The following is a 15000-nucleotide window of genomic DNA, read 5'->3' as shown; positions in this document are numbered from 1 at the left end:
TGCTATTTATTACTACCGTGTCTTTACATTTCGTAAAATGTAGTATTGTGAGAGGTTATGCAAGCCTCGCACAGCTGTCCCTGGTCGCAGGTTAAACTGTTTTCTGCACACGTACAATGTCATGCATGTGGAAATATTAACTCACTGCTCTACCTAGACTTAAATATACTTCTCTAACCTATTGGCTGTCCATGAAATTCTGTAAAACTGCGTTAAAGAACCAATGAGACAAACCACGGCACGTTATACTACGAAAGCACTACAGTAATAGCCATTGCTGTATCTTTACAGGTCATTGGGCAGTTAGTTCAAACTACATTCCGGGTTGAAAATTGTGTTATTAAGTAAAAAAAATAAAATAACTACCTGCACGACCTTATATGACAAATTTAATTTGCCGTTCCTGGACTTTTTTTTTCAAGTCAGATATTGTGAATACAGAGTTTACATCACAGTTACGATATTCAAAATATTGCATGAATCGAGACAAATGCATGTAAATGTACTAAATTTGGTGAATGATGTGGACTGGATTTAAAAAAAAAATGTTTTAGCCTTTACATGTACATTATAATCACAAATAAATGATTCATTTATTCATACACACATTCAGAAGTAAGCAATGCAAGGTGTATGCATAATGCATATATTATATGCATGTATGTCTTTGATGTGTTAAAAGGCCAACACACGCTATTCCATCAGCCCAACCATCAATCTGTCTCCTTCCCCCACTCTAACTATTTGGATTTTAGCGATCCACAACAGAGATCCATTCCTCCTCCCTCTGGACCCCCTCATCTTGGACCAGACGTGAGCTGTACAGCGTGGAGTCTGTGGAGGGTGGAGCGCTAGATGGTATGAGGCCGGATGGCTGAGGGGAGATGGGGCACAGATGGAGATCGTCTTCCCTTACAGACGCAACATCATCATGAGGGGGAGAGATCGAAAGGGAGATTGAGATGGAGAGAGACTAAAAGTGACTAAAACAATAACCAGCTTTGCAGGACCTGTTCAAATTGTCCGTCACCCTGCAGCCAGAGAGGCCTTTTTGTTTCGGCGATAGAGCCACTACCACCACTAACACCGACCCTCGCTACGCTCACGGGTCTTCCCCTCTCCCTCCCCGTCTCTACCCGTCTCTCTTCCCTCGCTGTGCCCATCCTTCGCTCCCTCCACCCATCCGTCATCCCCCACCACCACACACACACACACACACACACCTCTCTCTCTCTCTCTCTCTCTCTCTCTCTCTCTCTCCCTTTCTCTAGCCTGGGCTTTCACTTTGGGGGGCCCTGAGCTTCCCTCCCGGGCAGACCGGGGAGCTTTTCAAGGTACCCTGATGGATGCTAATGCTGCACTCTTTCAGATCGTTTTACAGCCGGGGGCCTTTGATCTGCCAGCAGGCCTCTCTCCGCGGGCCGCCCGTCCTGAGAAAATGTAAATCCCCGCCTTACAGACACCTGTGAAAAAAATACAGCAGAAAGGGAGGACCGAGAAAGAAGTTACTCTAAAGGGGCAGAGAAAAAGGGAAGAAAAGATACAGTATTATGACATTTGAAGGAAAAAAGAAGGGGAGGGAGGAATGGGGAGGGAGGTGGAGGAGGGCATAGTTTAGATTGTGGCCAAATGACAAAGAACGAGATGGAAACTGCACGGAAATAAGAGCGAGGGAGTCAAGAGAGTGGAAGAGAGAGAGAAAGCGGTGTAAAAAAAAAAGAAAGGGGGCAGAAGAGCGGAGAAAAATGGAGCGGAGAAACTGAGACACGGGCGGCAAACAACAAAGAAAGAGAAAGAGAAATCGCCCGACAAAACAGAGAGGCTTGGGGGGGAGGGGGGTGGCAAAAAAGAAAGCAAGATAGTGTGGAGGAAATCAAGAAAAATAATGAATTAACGAAAGCACAGGTGACGAGAAGAGAAACAGCTCGCACAGACGGACGGAAGGGCAGACAGACAGACAGCCAGGCAGGAAGACAGAAAAAGAGACGGACGGACAGCGAAAGAGCGCGAGAGACAGACGGACAGGCAGAACTGAGAGACAGTAAGACGCAGGACAGACTGAGGACGCCTGTTCCACAGCCCCGGGGCGGATGTGTCTGTCGGTGCAGTTGAGAATTTAGGAAGGAAGACGTGCAGAAAGAGGAGAGCGCTGAAGGGACTGCAGTCCGTTTGTAACAGTGACGGCAGTAAAAAGAGGCTTCTGCCGGACAGCTGGCTGCAGCTGATTGGAAGACAGGCTCTGTGGAAGGGCGCTTGTCTTCCTGCGGCCAGCTGCTGCGTCCAGAGGCCCTCGGTGACAGCACAAGGCCCATGATTGATCAATGGCGCTGGCGGTTCAATGGGGGCAGAGGACGGAGCACAGCGAGGGGGACTTTTCTTCAAGAAGAAGCGCACTGTGCGTCGGCACAGCACAGCGGCACAGCACCGAGCGGCTCTGCCCCTACGAGTGACGCACGACTGGCGAACGACTCGCCGGTAGCGGGCAAATCTTAGAATTGACTCAGGAGTCGAGAGTTACTCGGTACTGCGCTAAAATGAGATGCTAATTTCATTAGTTTTGTTTGTTTCATTCACGACTACGTGCGGGGCTTCCACTGAGTCTTCAGTCTCGATTTTACGAGAACGCAGAGCCCTGAGCCGCGAGTCACACATGCGCCTCAAGCAGCCCGGCTATGTGCCCGACAAACTGTTAAGTTTCGATTCAGCGAGCGGGCAAGTGAGACAGGGAGGGGGAGAGCGGGCGACCGAGCGGGGGAACCTTTCACTCGCGACTTGCAAAATGAAAATAATTGAATCCACGCGGAAAAAAAGCGTAATTCATATTGAATGATGACCGATTTGCACTTTCACCGTGCACCACAATAATTGTAACTGAATGAAACGGTTCTTCACCGACTCTTCTGACTCCCGTTCGTCGCTCCCAGCGAATCCTCCCTTGCTCGCCCCGTGTTACCCCAACTGAATCAAATGAACGAAGGAGAACGACTCACAAAAGAGCCAAACGTTTCACCACTATCCAGTGCCGACTGTCTCGCCGGCCGGGACAGAACGAGAGAAAGTAGAAATAGCAGTGACTTTGACCCCGGTTACTTCTTTTGTCTTTCTTCCTGTCTTTCTCTTTTCCTTTCTGTCCCGTGTTTGTTGTTACGCTGCTCTTCAAGACCCCCGCCGCTGCTTTCCCCGCTCCCCTGGCCGCAGACATCGCGCAGGAAGTGAAGCACATGTCGGGCTTGCAGGTCGGGCGTGTCCGATTAGAAACGCAGGTCTGGTTCACATCGCGAGGGGCCCTTCCCGACGACGACGACGACGCCGGCGAGTGGATAATAAGCTCGAGCGAGGGTGAACTCAGGCTCGAGACGTAACTCACTTGATTTGTTTCATTGCTTTATTAGATTCAGAAGAGGGAGAAAATGGAAGTAGGAGAGGCCTTTCTGTGTCCCCGGGCTGATCAAAGCCTCATGCGGGCCTGAGGCCGGCCTGACTGGTTGGAGTGGAGTTGGTCTCCTAAAAAGGTTATCCTTTTTAATCCAATCTTCCTCTCATCTCCTCTTGCATCAACCCTTGGTTCAAGTAGACGTTTTGAAATCGTATCCCCTTTGTTACTCCTCATTCTCACATTGTGGCACCTTGCCTCTCTCTCTCTCCCTCTCTCTCCCTCTCTGTCCCTCTCTCTCCCGCGGCCTGTACCTCGGTGTGAAGTTCCCTTCCTCCGGTTCCCTGCTGTCCTATCAAAAACAGGGATGATGTCACTCCCTCCCCCTCTCTGCTCCGGAAGGGAGAGAAGAAGCCCCCCGCCCCAGCCCTCGCGAGCCTTTGTAACAGTAGCAGCATCCTTCCGTCTGCACGTCTGTTCCCCGTCTGTCCGTCTGTCTGTCTGCGTCCCTACATCCCTCCGTCTGTCGGTGCGGCGCGCATCCGGTCATCCTGACTCCCCTGCAACTCCCCTGGGCCTCTCTGTCTGAGTGGGGAGGAGGGAAGGAAGGAAGGAAGGAAGGAAGGAAGGAAGGAAGGACGGCTCACTGAGGGTGAGAGGAAGTGAAACAGGGTGTCTTAGCTGGAGCTGATCCACTTCATTGGAGACTACTATAGAGGAGCTGTTTGGACAGGGACAAGGCCAAGTTCAAGTGTGTGTGTGTGTGTGTGTGTGTGTGTGTGTGTGTGTGTGAGTGTGTGTGAGCGTGTGTGTGAGTACATGCTTCTGTGTAATTGCCGGTGTGTACATGGCTGCACACCAACAACAGCACAAACAGAGATAGAGGAAGAATGAAGATAGCCAGCAAAAGAATGAAAGGAAGGAAGAGAGAGAGAGACTAGAGAGATTCTTTCATGTAACTGCAGGTTCTATGTGTTCCTCTTCACGGCCTCATTTAATTTTGTCTGCCTGGGCGTGGGTAGATAGTCGGCGAGTCGAGTCCATTTTGGGAGGATTTTTGTGTGTAAAGTGAGCAGTGTGACTCAGAGCTCCTGCTCGTGGCTGTTCATCAGAGAGTGGCAGCTTACCTCAGTGGAAATTCACGTTTAGCACCATCGGACATGCACGGTTTACCAGCATCGTGTTGTAGTGTTTTGTCACCGCTGCAGAAGCGCAGTCACGCACGCATGTGCACACGCACACGCACGCACGCACGCACCCACACACGCACACACACACAAACACACACACACACAGACACACACACAAACCAAACACATATACACGCATAGACAAACCACACATAGTGCTCTGACGCTTACTTGATAGAATCCGGAGCACCACCTTTGCAGATGCTGCTGAGAGGTTTCCTCTCTCAAAGTCTTTCTTCAAAAGTGCTGATGCAGTCCACAGACGACATAAATGGCAACGCAAATGAAAGACAAACATAGAGAGTGTAAGAGGGCGAGTGAGAGAAAGAGAGAGAGACACACACACAGACAGACAGACAGACAGTTAGACAGACAAAGACAGACAGACAGACAGACAGACAGACAGACAGTAAATACCAGAGAGGTGCTAGCAATTGCCAGGGACTGTCTTTTTGCTTTTTGGCTTTGTCGTTGGAGTGCAGGGAAGAAATAAGTGCACTGGAGAACGAGGTGGAAAAAGACATTTCCTGGTGGGAGTGGAAGGAAAGACTGCCAGGCACAGAGGCACAGCGGCATGGACACTGTCCGCCCCCCCAACCCCGCCATATTGCTATTACAGACAGTGTCTGCTGCAAAGGACGACCCTGCGTTACTGTCTGATCCCCATTGAAGGGCATGGACATGGACCAACAGTGGAGCAGGTAACAATGCATTGGGCATCCGATGCTGCCTTAGTGCCCTTTAGCAAGGCCCCCCATTCTTACTATATTACACTGGACCTCTTTGGGAGCTGTATTTGTAGGTGTTTGTGGGAATGGGGGGCAGGCACTTTGTTTGTGTGTGTGTGTTTGAGAGAACACCTTGTGAACGAATGTGAAAGTGAAAGACAGAGAGAGCGAGAGACAGCGAGGTACAGTGGGACAGAAAGGGAGAGAGAGAATTCCCGTGTTAAAAAAAACAAAGAATCAAAACAAAACAGGCAAAGCTGTCCCAGCATTGTGTGCCAGCTTCGTTTTTCACGTCATAATGCAAACGTCAACAAATCACTTCCGACATGGAGGTCATTGTTGTTTTGTCAGATTCATTTTCTCTCTTTTCTTTTTTTTCCTCAACTCTATGTATTCAGCTGATAAGACATTACAGTAGGGGCTTGAAAAAGGCACACCCACGCCTGCTCTTGTTCTGCTACTAAAAATAAGCGGTGAAGTAATGTGAAAAACACTGCTCTATTTACATTCTGGTAAGTTGCTGCCGAGCTGCAGAGGTGGCGTCTGCAGCGGCCGCCTGGTCTGCAGTGTGTAACGGCGGCTGAATGACGGAGGGGGAATTTCGTGCCTTCCCTCTCTCGCCGAGCAATTAAGAGCGAAGTAGAAATGGAATGAGAGAGAGAGAGAGCGAGAGAGAGGCGATGAGAGAGATGCAGAGAGTGACGGTAAATCGAAAGGCGGAAGGGGGAAATGAAGATGGTCACAGTGTGAACAAAGTGTGACGGGCAGAAAGAGAAGCGGAGAGCTTTGATTAGCATAACAAGGTGCTGTCCCAGAGGCCTTTCCGTTTGCACGGCTTTAAGTGTGTGTGCGCGTGTGTGTGTGTGTGTGTGTGTGCTCGCGGGCGTGTGTGTGGTGTGTACGTGTTCATGATGAATCTGTAAGTGAGTCTCTCATCCAGGGAGGAGGTATGGACATGGGTGGGTGGGTGGGTGGGTGGCCGTGGGCGTGGGGGGCAGAGATAACCGAGAGGGCGGATGGCGGGTGTGTGCCCAGATACGTATCTCTCTGGCTGAATTTAAAAATGATTGGGATCGGAGAGGCACGTGGGGCTGATGTGACTGCCCTCACACATCCACACTGAGAGACAGCGAGAGAGAGAGAGAGGGAGAGAGAGAGAGAGAGAGAGAGAGAGAGAGAAAAGTTCTACTCCTCACAGACACACACACACACACACACACACACCCGTCACCTCACTCCCCCCTTCTCACAAATAACTGATAACTGGTTTAGAATTGCACTGTATAATTAGGAGTCCTAGGCCCTATTGTTATCGTTTGGAGAAGAATTCTCGGAATTTTGAAGTCCAAAACTATCTCGAACGCCAACTTCGGCATACCACACGAACACGGTTGACGTCTTGTTTGAGCTGCGCTGTCAAAATGACCTTGTGGTTGAAGTTTCATCCAAATCGATCCACATACGGTGCACAAATTAACAAAAAAACCGACCAAATTTAGATCGATATTACAGACACAGGCCAACGTATTTCACACCGAAATGATGTCCAACCTGGCTAAAACTATCTGGAAGACATACTTCGCCAGAACCTACGAACACGATTAAGGTATGTCAAAAGCATCTTGTGGTTTCAATTTCATCCAAATTGATCTGATAGATATGGAGCAGATATTAATGAAAACCGAACAACTTTGACCCCAAATTTTCAGCTCCCTTGGTTCTCTAACACATCACTATTAATAAATAAAATTAACGAGATGAGATTTACAGCACGATGCTTTATGACATCATCATATTGTTTACTATAAATGTACAGATTTCCAATTGAGAATGTCCAGTCAGACCGTGTCCAATGTGCGCGGTCGGTCAGTAGTGGTTCGACATTACCAACTATTGATTTATGTGTGTATTTATGTCGCTTCTTACCTAGTAGATGTCAGCAGATCTCTTTGATTGATATTTAAAATCCGTAGTCCCCATTACTTCCCCCATCGCATGAATGAAAAATACAATAAAAAGTAGTCCTTCAAAACTCGTCGCCACGTCCAGTTAACACCACTGAACGTGTGACCGAGTGATGTGTTCAAGATCCAGCGAGGCATGGGAAAAAACTGAAGTCGGGCAACGGTAATTACTTACAGAAATACCACAACGTTTTTTGTATTCCATGGAAAACCTAACTTACTGAAAGAGCTTTATTTCCCAGGCAACACGGTGAGTTATAACAATGAGAGGTTCTGGTTTACAGGCAAACATGGACAGTTGTTTTAAACACAGGAGGGTTGTACTCTGTAGACCGTAACGGTGTGCTCCACAAGACGAGCAACAAGGAGACGACAGACCGGGTGGAGCCCATGATGCCTTCTATTCAACTCAGAAAAACTTGCTGTGTTTCAGAGAACCTGGGAAACTGTTGCATCTAAAATGATTAAACTGGACAACGTGTACTGTTGCCTGCAGCTACATTTATTATTATTGTCCTGCACAATGTATTATAATAACAATGTTTCTATTGCACATTGCACATTGTATAATAATAATAATTCTGCTCTGGTTTTATTTTTTTTATCATATTTCATTATATTCTATGTATATAATCATTGCACAATGTATAATAACAACCTTTTCTATTTTATTATTTATTTATTATGAGAACCACAGCTATATTTAGCCGACTGAGAGAAAATACACCCTTAAAGTTTAAATTAACTTTTCAAGAAACAGGTGCAACAACAATTTACTCTTAAAGAAGTACATTTGAACACATGAATTCAGAACAAAATAACTTCACCCTCTGGGCACTCCTTTCCTCAAGATTACATGACTTGTCAGGATGTTTTTACAGACATTACCGATGCACAGAAATAGATAGTGCCACATGCCAGGAGAATAAGGGATCACAAAGCATGCACTCACTGAACCAAGCTGGCAAGTTTGGGTGACGTACTTAAAAAGAAAACAAAGAATTGTGGCACTTTTGAAAGCCCTGGTCATGTCCATTTGGTTCTTGGTGAAGTTTGAGGAGCGAATAAGAGGCAATATACTTCCCTCCATCAAAAAACATCATAATTGAGGTAAGAAAGTATATACTAAAGTATACTATACTAAAGGCAAATATTTTGGGGGATATTAAGACTCCAAATTTGTATGAGATCCTTGAACAATGCTTCAAGCTGGTCATATTTCTCTCGCCTGGTTCATCACAAAGACACAGAGCAGAAACATCTATTCTCTCGATTAGAAATCCAAAGGCCTGTCAAAAGAGCAACTAACAAGGAGTCCACTTCAAGCCAGGCCAGGCCGAATATCTAAACCAATCTCCCCATAAGCTGGAAACAATTTAGAGGTCTTGGGTGAGTAAAATAATCGCATAATATAGGCCTGATTAAGCCACTTTGGGACTGATGGCAGGCCAATTGGCAAAGGGGGCTACTAATAGCAGGCTTCATAAATAAATAGAACTTCACACAGCATAATACGTTTCTACAGAGTGGACATACAGATTGCATACAGATCTTTACATACTAATAAAAACACTGATTGTGATAACATACAGTATATCAACCAATGACCTGACCTAAAATAAAGCAATCTTGTACAGCCTCAATCACATTTTCCTACCCTCGCTCCTTACCGACTCACCTCCCCAAAAGCCCCTGAAGAGGAAAGAGAAGTAAAAAGAGCTTGTTAGCATCTTATCTGCAGGAAATAGCGTTAGACGAAATTGTACTCTGGGGCTGGGGCATGAAAGGGATGGCATGGCGGCGGCCATCATTAGCACTGTCCCCCGACGCGCGGCCTGCCCCTGATCCAGAGCTTGGGGCCCGGCAGGAACGCGGAAGGTGGGCAACGGCAGCGGGCCGGTAGCCCTGGGTGGGCTCCACCGCTTGGCCCTCGCTCAGGGACCTGGTCGCCATCAACACAGTACGTGGGTATGTACTGCAGAGTGCACGTCGTGAGCATAACCCACTGAGTGGCAGTGACATTATCTCTACCGCCAAGGGGCCATTCCTCATCTTCTCATCTCCGAGACAAGTGGAGTTAATGGAGCATGAACTGAGGTGAGTCGGTTCTGCTTGGTCTGTCATAATCTCCATGCTTGTGCCTGTCCATGTTTCCATGTTTCCTCTTTTCTTGCTTCTACCCTTGTCTTGTCGGAGGGGCCGAAACAGTCTCCCTGTTCTGTTCTGAATTACCTCTTAATATAAAAAAAAGTAACTACACCATTGTTTTACAATTGCTCCCCAAAGTCTTCAAAACAGCATTGTGTTCGTATTCAGTTATGTATGTTTGTTTGAATGAGCTTTCTCACAATACACAGACTTATTCTCCACCACCATAAATTGAAGTGTTACATGAGGTTTCCTGTTGCATGGTTAACAATGAGCGAATAGTTGAAGACTTAGAATGCTCAAATTTACGGGTCTCTTTGTGATCAGCATGTAAGGGTGAATGGCCTCTTTGGCCCTAAGGCAAACTCACAGCCTGTCATCAAGGAAGTAGCCATGTCAATAAGAGATGCATATCACCTCCGCTTCCATTATTTTATGACAACAGAGCTGCAGGACTATTGGTCACATATTGGCCCAACTGACAACCAGAGATCATCAGTCAATGAAACAGTGTCAAGTCACTTTTTACGGTTGTCTCCTGCATTGTCAGCAATGTGAACTGCACCAAGATGACCAACATTACATGAAGGAGTGTTGTGGGCTGAATAAAAAACAGGAAGGCCAGGTAATCTATAGTTCCTGGCCCGTTAATCTGAGGGTTACAATTAACCCTCATTAACTTGAGAAGAACGATGGAGTGAGTTATCGATTCTTCCCACCACGGTCTGTGGAAAGTACACCTGGCCTTTTCCCTTTTTGGGTGATGAGGTTATTGTTTAGAAAGTCTGAAGGGACCAAAAGCCCACAGAAGGGCTATTTCTGTGTCCCAGAGAGACAGCAAAGCATCACAGAGAGTAAAGACAGAGGTTGATTGGCTATGGGCCCAACTTGCCTCTCCTTTAACCAGGATCACAGCCTGATCCCTGGAGATCATCATAAATTATTCCCATTTGGACCCAAATGCCATTACTTTTGACCTTCCATGATCTGGCACTGAAACTATCACTGACTAAAACAGTAGGTATCAGGCCAGTGGCCTTTTTCTGAACCATCCAATGAATTGCTTTGATCATGTGCTACTCATGTGGCAGATACGCTGTTATTTGCTGTGCAGCATTACATAGTGTATATCTGTTACATGAATCCAAAAAAATGCTGAAGGATACACGTGCATTTCAGACATGCATTTACACATCTGAGGGAAAAAAGTATTTCAATTTCCCAATGCAGCAGCGTGCTTTCAGCTTTACTGTCTATTTGAAAAAGTTCATTGTTAACAGCTGATGAAAGTGACCCCAACCTGGGTTTGGACCTTTTTCGGTCTGACTATGTGATCCAGTTCCTCTCTTGTCCGTCTCAGTTCCAATTCTCTCTTCTCTCTCCTTCAGTGCCTCAAGAGACCCTCTAATTCACGCATCAGAGAAGAGTGTTCTGAAAATTGGGCCTCACACACATGCAAATAGGCCTTCCACAATGAGAGAACGACAGCAAAGAGAGATGTTAAAAACCGAAAGGGAGAAGTGGGACTGACAGCTATGGAGACAGAAGCAGCTATTAGGGCTTAATCTGTCGGTGTGGATGTGGTGGTGGAGAAACTGGCCTCCACGGTGGTTTAGGGTTTACACAGGATGAGGATGAGGGGAGGTTAGGCTTTTCCTTCAGAGCACACAGAGTGTGTGCACATACAGTCATGTGTGCGTGTCTGAGTGTTTGTGTGTGTATGGTTCGTTTATGTATGCGTGTTTTGAACGGCAAAACTCTTCCTCCACCAGGCCCGACCACCGACTAGGCCCGGGCGCTTGTCTCAGTAGATCTGGTGCAGTTTGAACAGCAGAAAAGCAGATGTTTCCTCTATGTGGCCCCCAGAACACAGAGTGAAAAAAGAACAAGGTTATAACCCAGTTGACAGGATCTCATTGATCATCTGTACTAGGCTGTGAAGTGCAACTGTGTCGTGTACGAGGAAGCCGGGTACAATAAGGAAGTTAACCAAATGCATTGCGCTACTCTGTTTTGTAATGGGGAAAACGCTTGATGTCCTAAAATATATCAAGTAGCTATGACCACATGCAAATATAATTCATGTACATATGCTGTATGTGTTTGAAGTGAAATAATGCCTTATTAGAAAGGGAATTACATACACCACGACTACAACAATGGTAGATATTTGGTGTACAAGTACAAGTGATATAATTAGATGGTAGATGTTGTCAAAACAATTGTGAACATCTCAACATAAATACCGCATGAGCCTGATCACAGCACCAGAATCCGGCACAATCGGAAACAAGCGTAGCCTTCACAACCATTACCAAAATTCATCATTTGCAATTGGAAAACATTTAAAATGTGCAACTAAAATGTGATTTCATATGGCCTGTTTTGCACTGCTGTTGTTGAAAATGATGGAATTCATCATCACTGGTTCTCAGTTGACCTACCTGGACCCAATTCAACTGAAAGTCCACAAAGGTCTAATATTCCACTCAAATTAGGTAGGTGATTCAGCTGAAACCAGCATGCAAGTGTATCAGTGTGTGTGTGTGTGTGTGTGTGTGTGTGTGTGTGTGTGTTCCTGTGTGTGTGTGTGCGTGTGTGCGCATGTTCGCGTGTGCGCCTGTGTGCGTGCGTGTGTGTGGGTGTGGGTGGAAGTATGACTGCAGAGATTGGAGACCGGGGCACAGGGGTCAGAGCTCCGGCGCTGTTTCCGAGCGGCGGGCTCTGGTCAGCTGTGTGAAGCAGGCAGCTGCACCGCGCTAATCCTTGAAAGCCAATCGCGGCCGAGCGCAAGTGTTGCGCTGCCACCGCTGCTGTTCCAGCCGTACACATGTCAAAAAGTGTCCAGTCACCCCTCGCAGGAGCCACTTGGCACAGGAATGCTCCGGCACACTGGATTGCACTGTACCACTCCTTCCTTCTTGCAGACGGAGGTTAATCAGGGCTGTGAAAGCAGCGGGGAAATGGGAACTGGAAGTTGGGGGCTGGCTGAGGTTTTTATGCGAGCTACAGGGAAGGCTTTTAAACAAAACTCCATTTAATATTATGCCATATATTATCCCAAGAAGTAGTTTGAATCATTCCAGAATCTTCCCTTTTGAGTATTCATTTCTCAACATTACCGTTTCACCCTGAAACAAAGTGGACTCAATCAGTAATTCAGGTCTATCAGTCGCTGCAATACATCCAAAGCAGAAAAAAAAACCCACAATAATAAGGCTTATTTAACAGGAATCTATGCAAATAGAGTGTTCTCAAGAATCTCAAATCATCATTGCAACGATAGAGAATTCCAATCCAATTCCAATTCCAATTCACTTCAACAGAAATGTACGCTGCAATGAACAAAAATCACACCTTTATAAAAAAGATCTTTTCTGATTATAACGGCAACGGAACAGGACGTTAAGTAGGCCGAGGAGAGCTTTTCAGGCCTCTGTGTGAAACGGACCGGCCAGCAGACTGGTTTTAATCAAAACAAAACTAAGAGCCCAACAGCTTTATGATCTATTGTTAACACAGACAGTGGCATTTGAGGATAACAAGGGCATTTGTTAGAAAAGATCTATACTGTCAGAACGCACACACACACACACACACACACACACACACACACACACACACACACACACACACACACACACACACACACACACACACACACACACACACACACACACACACACACACACACACGCGCGCAAATGAAATCCAGATGAATTTCTAAAATCACCACTAAATCTAATTGATATGTTCCTCTTTTTCCTATCACCTACATCTCTGTTTTACAGTCTCACAGAGTTCCAGGATGAGGAGTATAGCTTTCACCTCAGATACCGCTAGCCAGGGGCCAACTGCACTGACATACAGATATTATGTGTCTCTCTACGAACTGCCTGTGCATCTAAAATATGATCGCGTAGTTTAGATATGACCAATATCCGGCTATTACAACAAACAGAGAGAATGAGAGAGAGAGAGAGAGAGAGAGAGAGAAACGGGGTCAAAGAAAACTCACATGAATCAGCAGCTCGTGTGAGCAGAGTCACTCACCTCACCTGAGATCACCTTGGGCCCTTCCTGAGAGCGTCCCTGCGTTGGCCATTCCATTCCTAAAAATAAAAAAAAACCACAGCACATGGTACAGAGAGGGTTAGAGCGCTTGTTGATTTAAGAAGTCAACAATTCAAACTGAAATATTTTGCTTTGGCTACATATAACGGATCAAATCCAGAAGGAAAATCATGAAAGCCCACTGAAACAGCCTCACCCTCCAGAGTAACCCTATGAAAGCACAAGATTGAAAAAGCAACCACTTTACAGTAAATTATGAATTACATTCAATTAAATGATATAAATTATTCATTATTATTATTATTATCGCATTTATTTACTTTAATGGCGAGTTTAAACTACGTGATTCTGGCCTGATTTTCCGCTCGCTGACAGGTTTTTTGGAGATCGCAGAGCGAAGCCGGCGGAATCGGAAAATCCTAGTGCGCTCCCGTGAGCGACGAGCGTGTGGCGTGAACGGCTCACAACACGATCCGACGGCTCGCCAAGCACTCGCCATCGGCAGGCGAAATATCAAGCAGTTTTACTCTCTGGTCGTGTCGGGCTCGCCTCTGGAGTGATGCAGCGAGCTACAGCCAATGAGAGCAGAAATGGAGTGAGGGGGAGGGGAGGAGTCGAGGAGGAGAGACGGAGCAGCAGCCAGAAACACGCAACATACCAATCTCTTATTTTTACAGCGATCAAGAATCGAATAAACAATAAATAATCCTGTCCCGCGCATGGTATGGCGTCATTTCCGGTGTCACTTCTCGCGTGTGTTTTGGTGACAAAACGTAGTTTGGAGACCCGACGGACTCGTCGGGGATCGATCCTGGTGAAAGATCTTGTAATGTGTGACGCCCTGTCGCGTAATGTGAAAACCACAAGACTGCAAGATTCCCGATCGCAAGACAGAAAGTTGTGTAGTGTGAACAGTACGGCGACCTGACGACTTTGAAAGCTGTGTAGTGCGCCCATGGCACAAGGTGCTGATGAGGATATACCACAGTTTTGGCCGTAGTCGTCAGTCGTCAGAATGTCTTGGACAAAAGGGGAGGAACTACGCCACACAGATGCTGTTTGACTTCTTTGTTCAATCTTCTTCCCGTCAGGTGTAATCTCCCACTCTCTCCTCACACAGATCATCTGATGAGGTCTGGGACTTGAGGACCTTGGGGGGGTCTTACACCGCGGCGCGGTCAGAGGGGTCGTCTCGTTCCAAAACCACCCAGGCCTCTACCTCCACCCTGAAATCCCTTATGCTCCAGCAGGGATTCAGTAGAGGGTTCATACCACCTGAAGGCGAATGAAGGAAGTGGAGGATGAGTTCAATGGGAAACCAGAGGAAAGGCTGGTTTGAAGGAGTGAAGGAGGGTGGGGAGGGAGGGAGAGAGGGGGGTGACGTATTATATCATGAAAACCCAGGCAAGATATACAGTATAGTGGTCAAAATGCATAATGGCCTTCTTCCCACACAGTGAGCACAAAGCAGATGAATGGGAAAGGGTTTCCAAGGAAGATCCTGCAATCTTCAAATGTCGGAG

The 15000-nt window shown here is 46.6% G+C and overlaps 1 protein-coding gene across 1 annotated transcript in view; it reads right to left on the bottom strand.

Annotated features, from left to right (window-relative positions):
• The window catches only part of ccnd2a (cyclin D2, a), a 161239-nt gene that overhangs the window by 53460 nt on the left and 92779 nt on the right, over positions 1 to 15000 (bottom strand). The window contains exon 2 of the mRNA XM_080002763.1: positions 13457 to 13515. Within this exon, the coding sequence (XP_079858889.1) occupies positions 13457 to 13513 (57 nt within the window). The 5' untranslated portion in view covers positions 13514 to 13515. The remainder of the gene's footprint in view (positions 1 to 13456; positions 13516 to 15000) is intronic.

This window comes from Zeus faber, assembly GCF_960531495.2.
Source record: "Zeus faber genome assembly, chromosome: 6".
Taxonomy (NCBI): Eukaryota; Metazoa; Chordata; class Actinopteri; order Zeiformes; family Zeidae; genus Zeus; species Zeus faber.
This window is presented reverse-complemented; position numbering and strand designations above follow the sequence as displayed.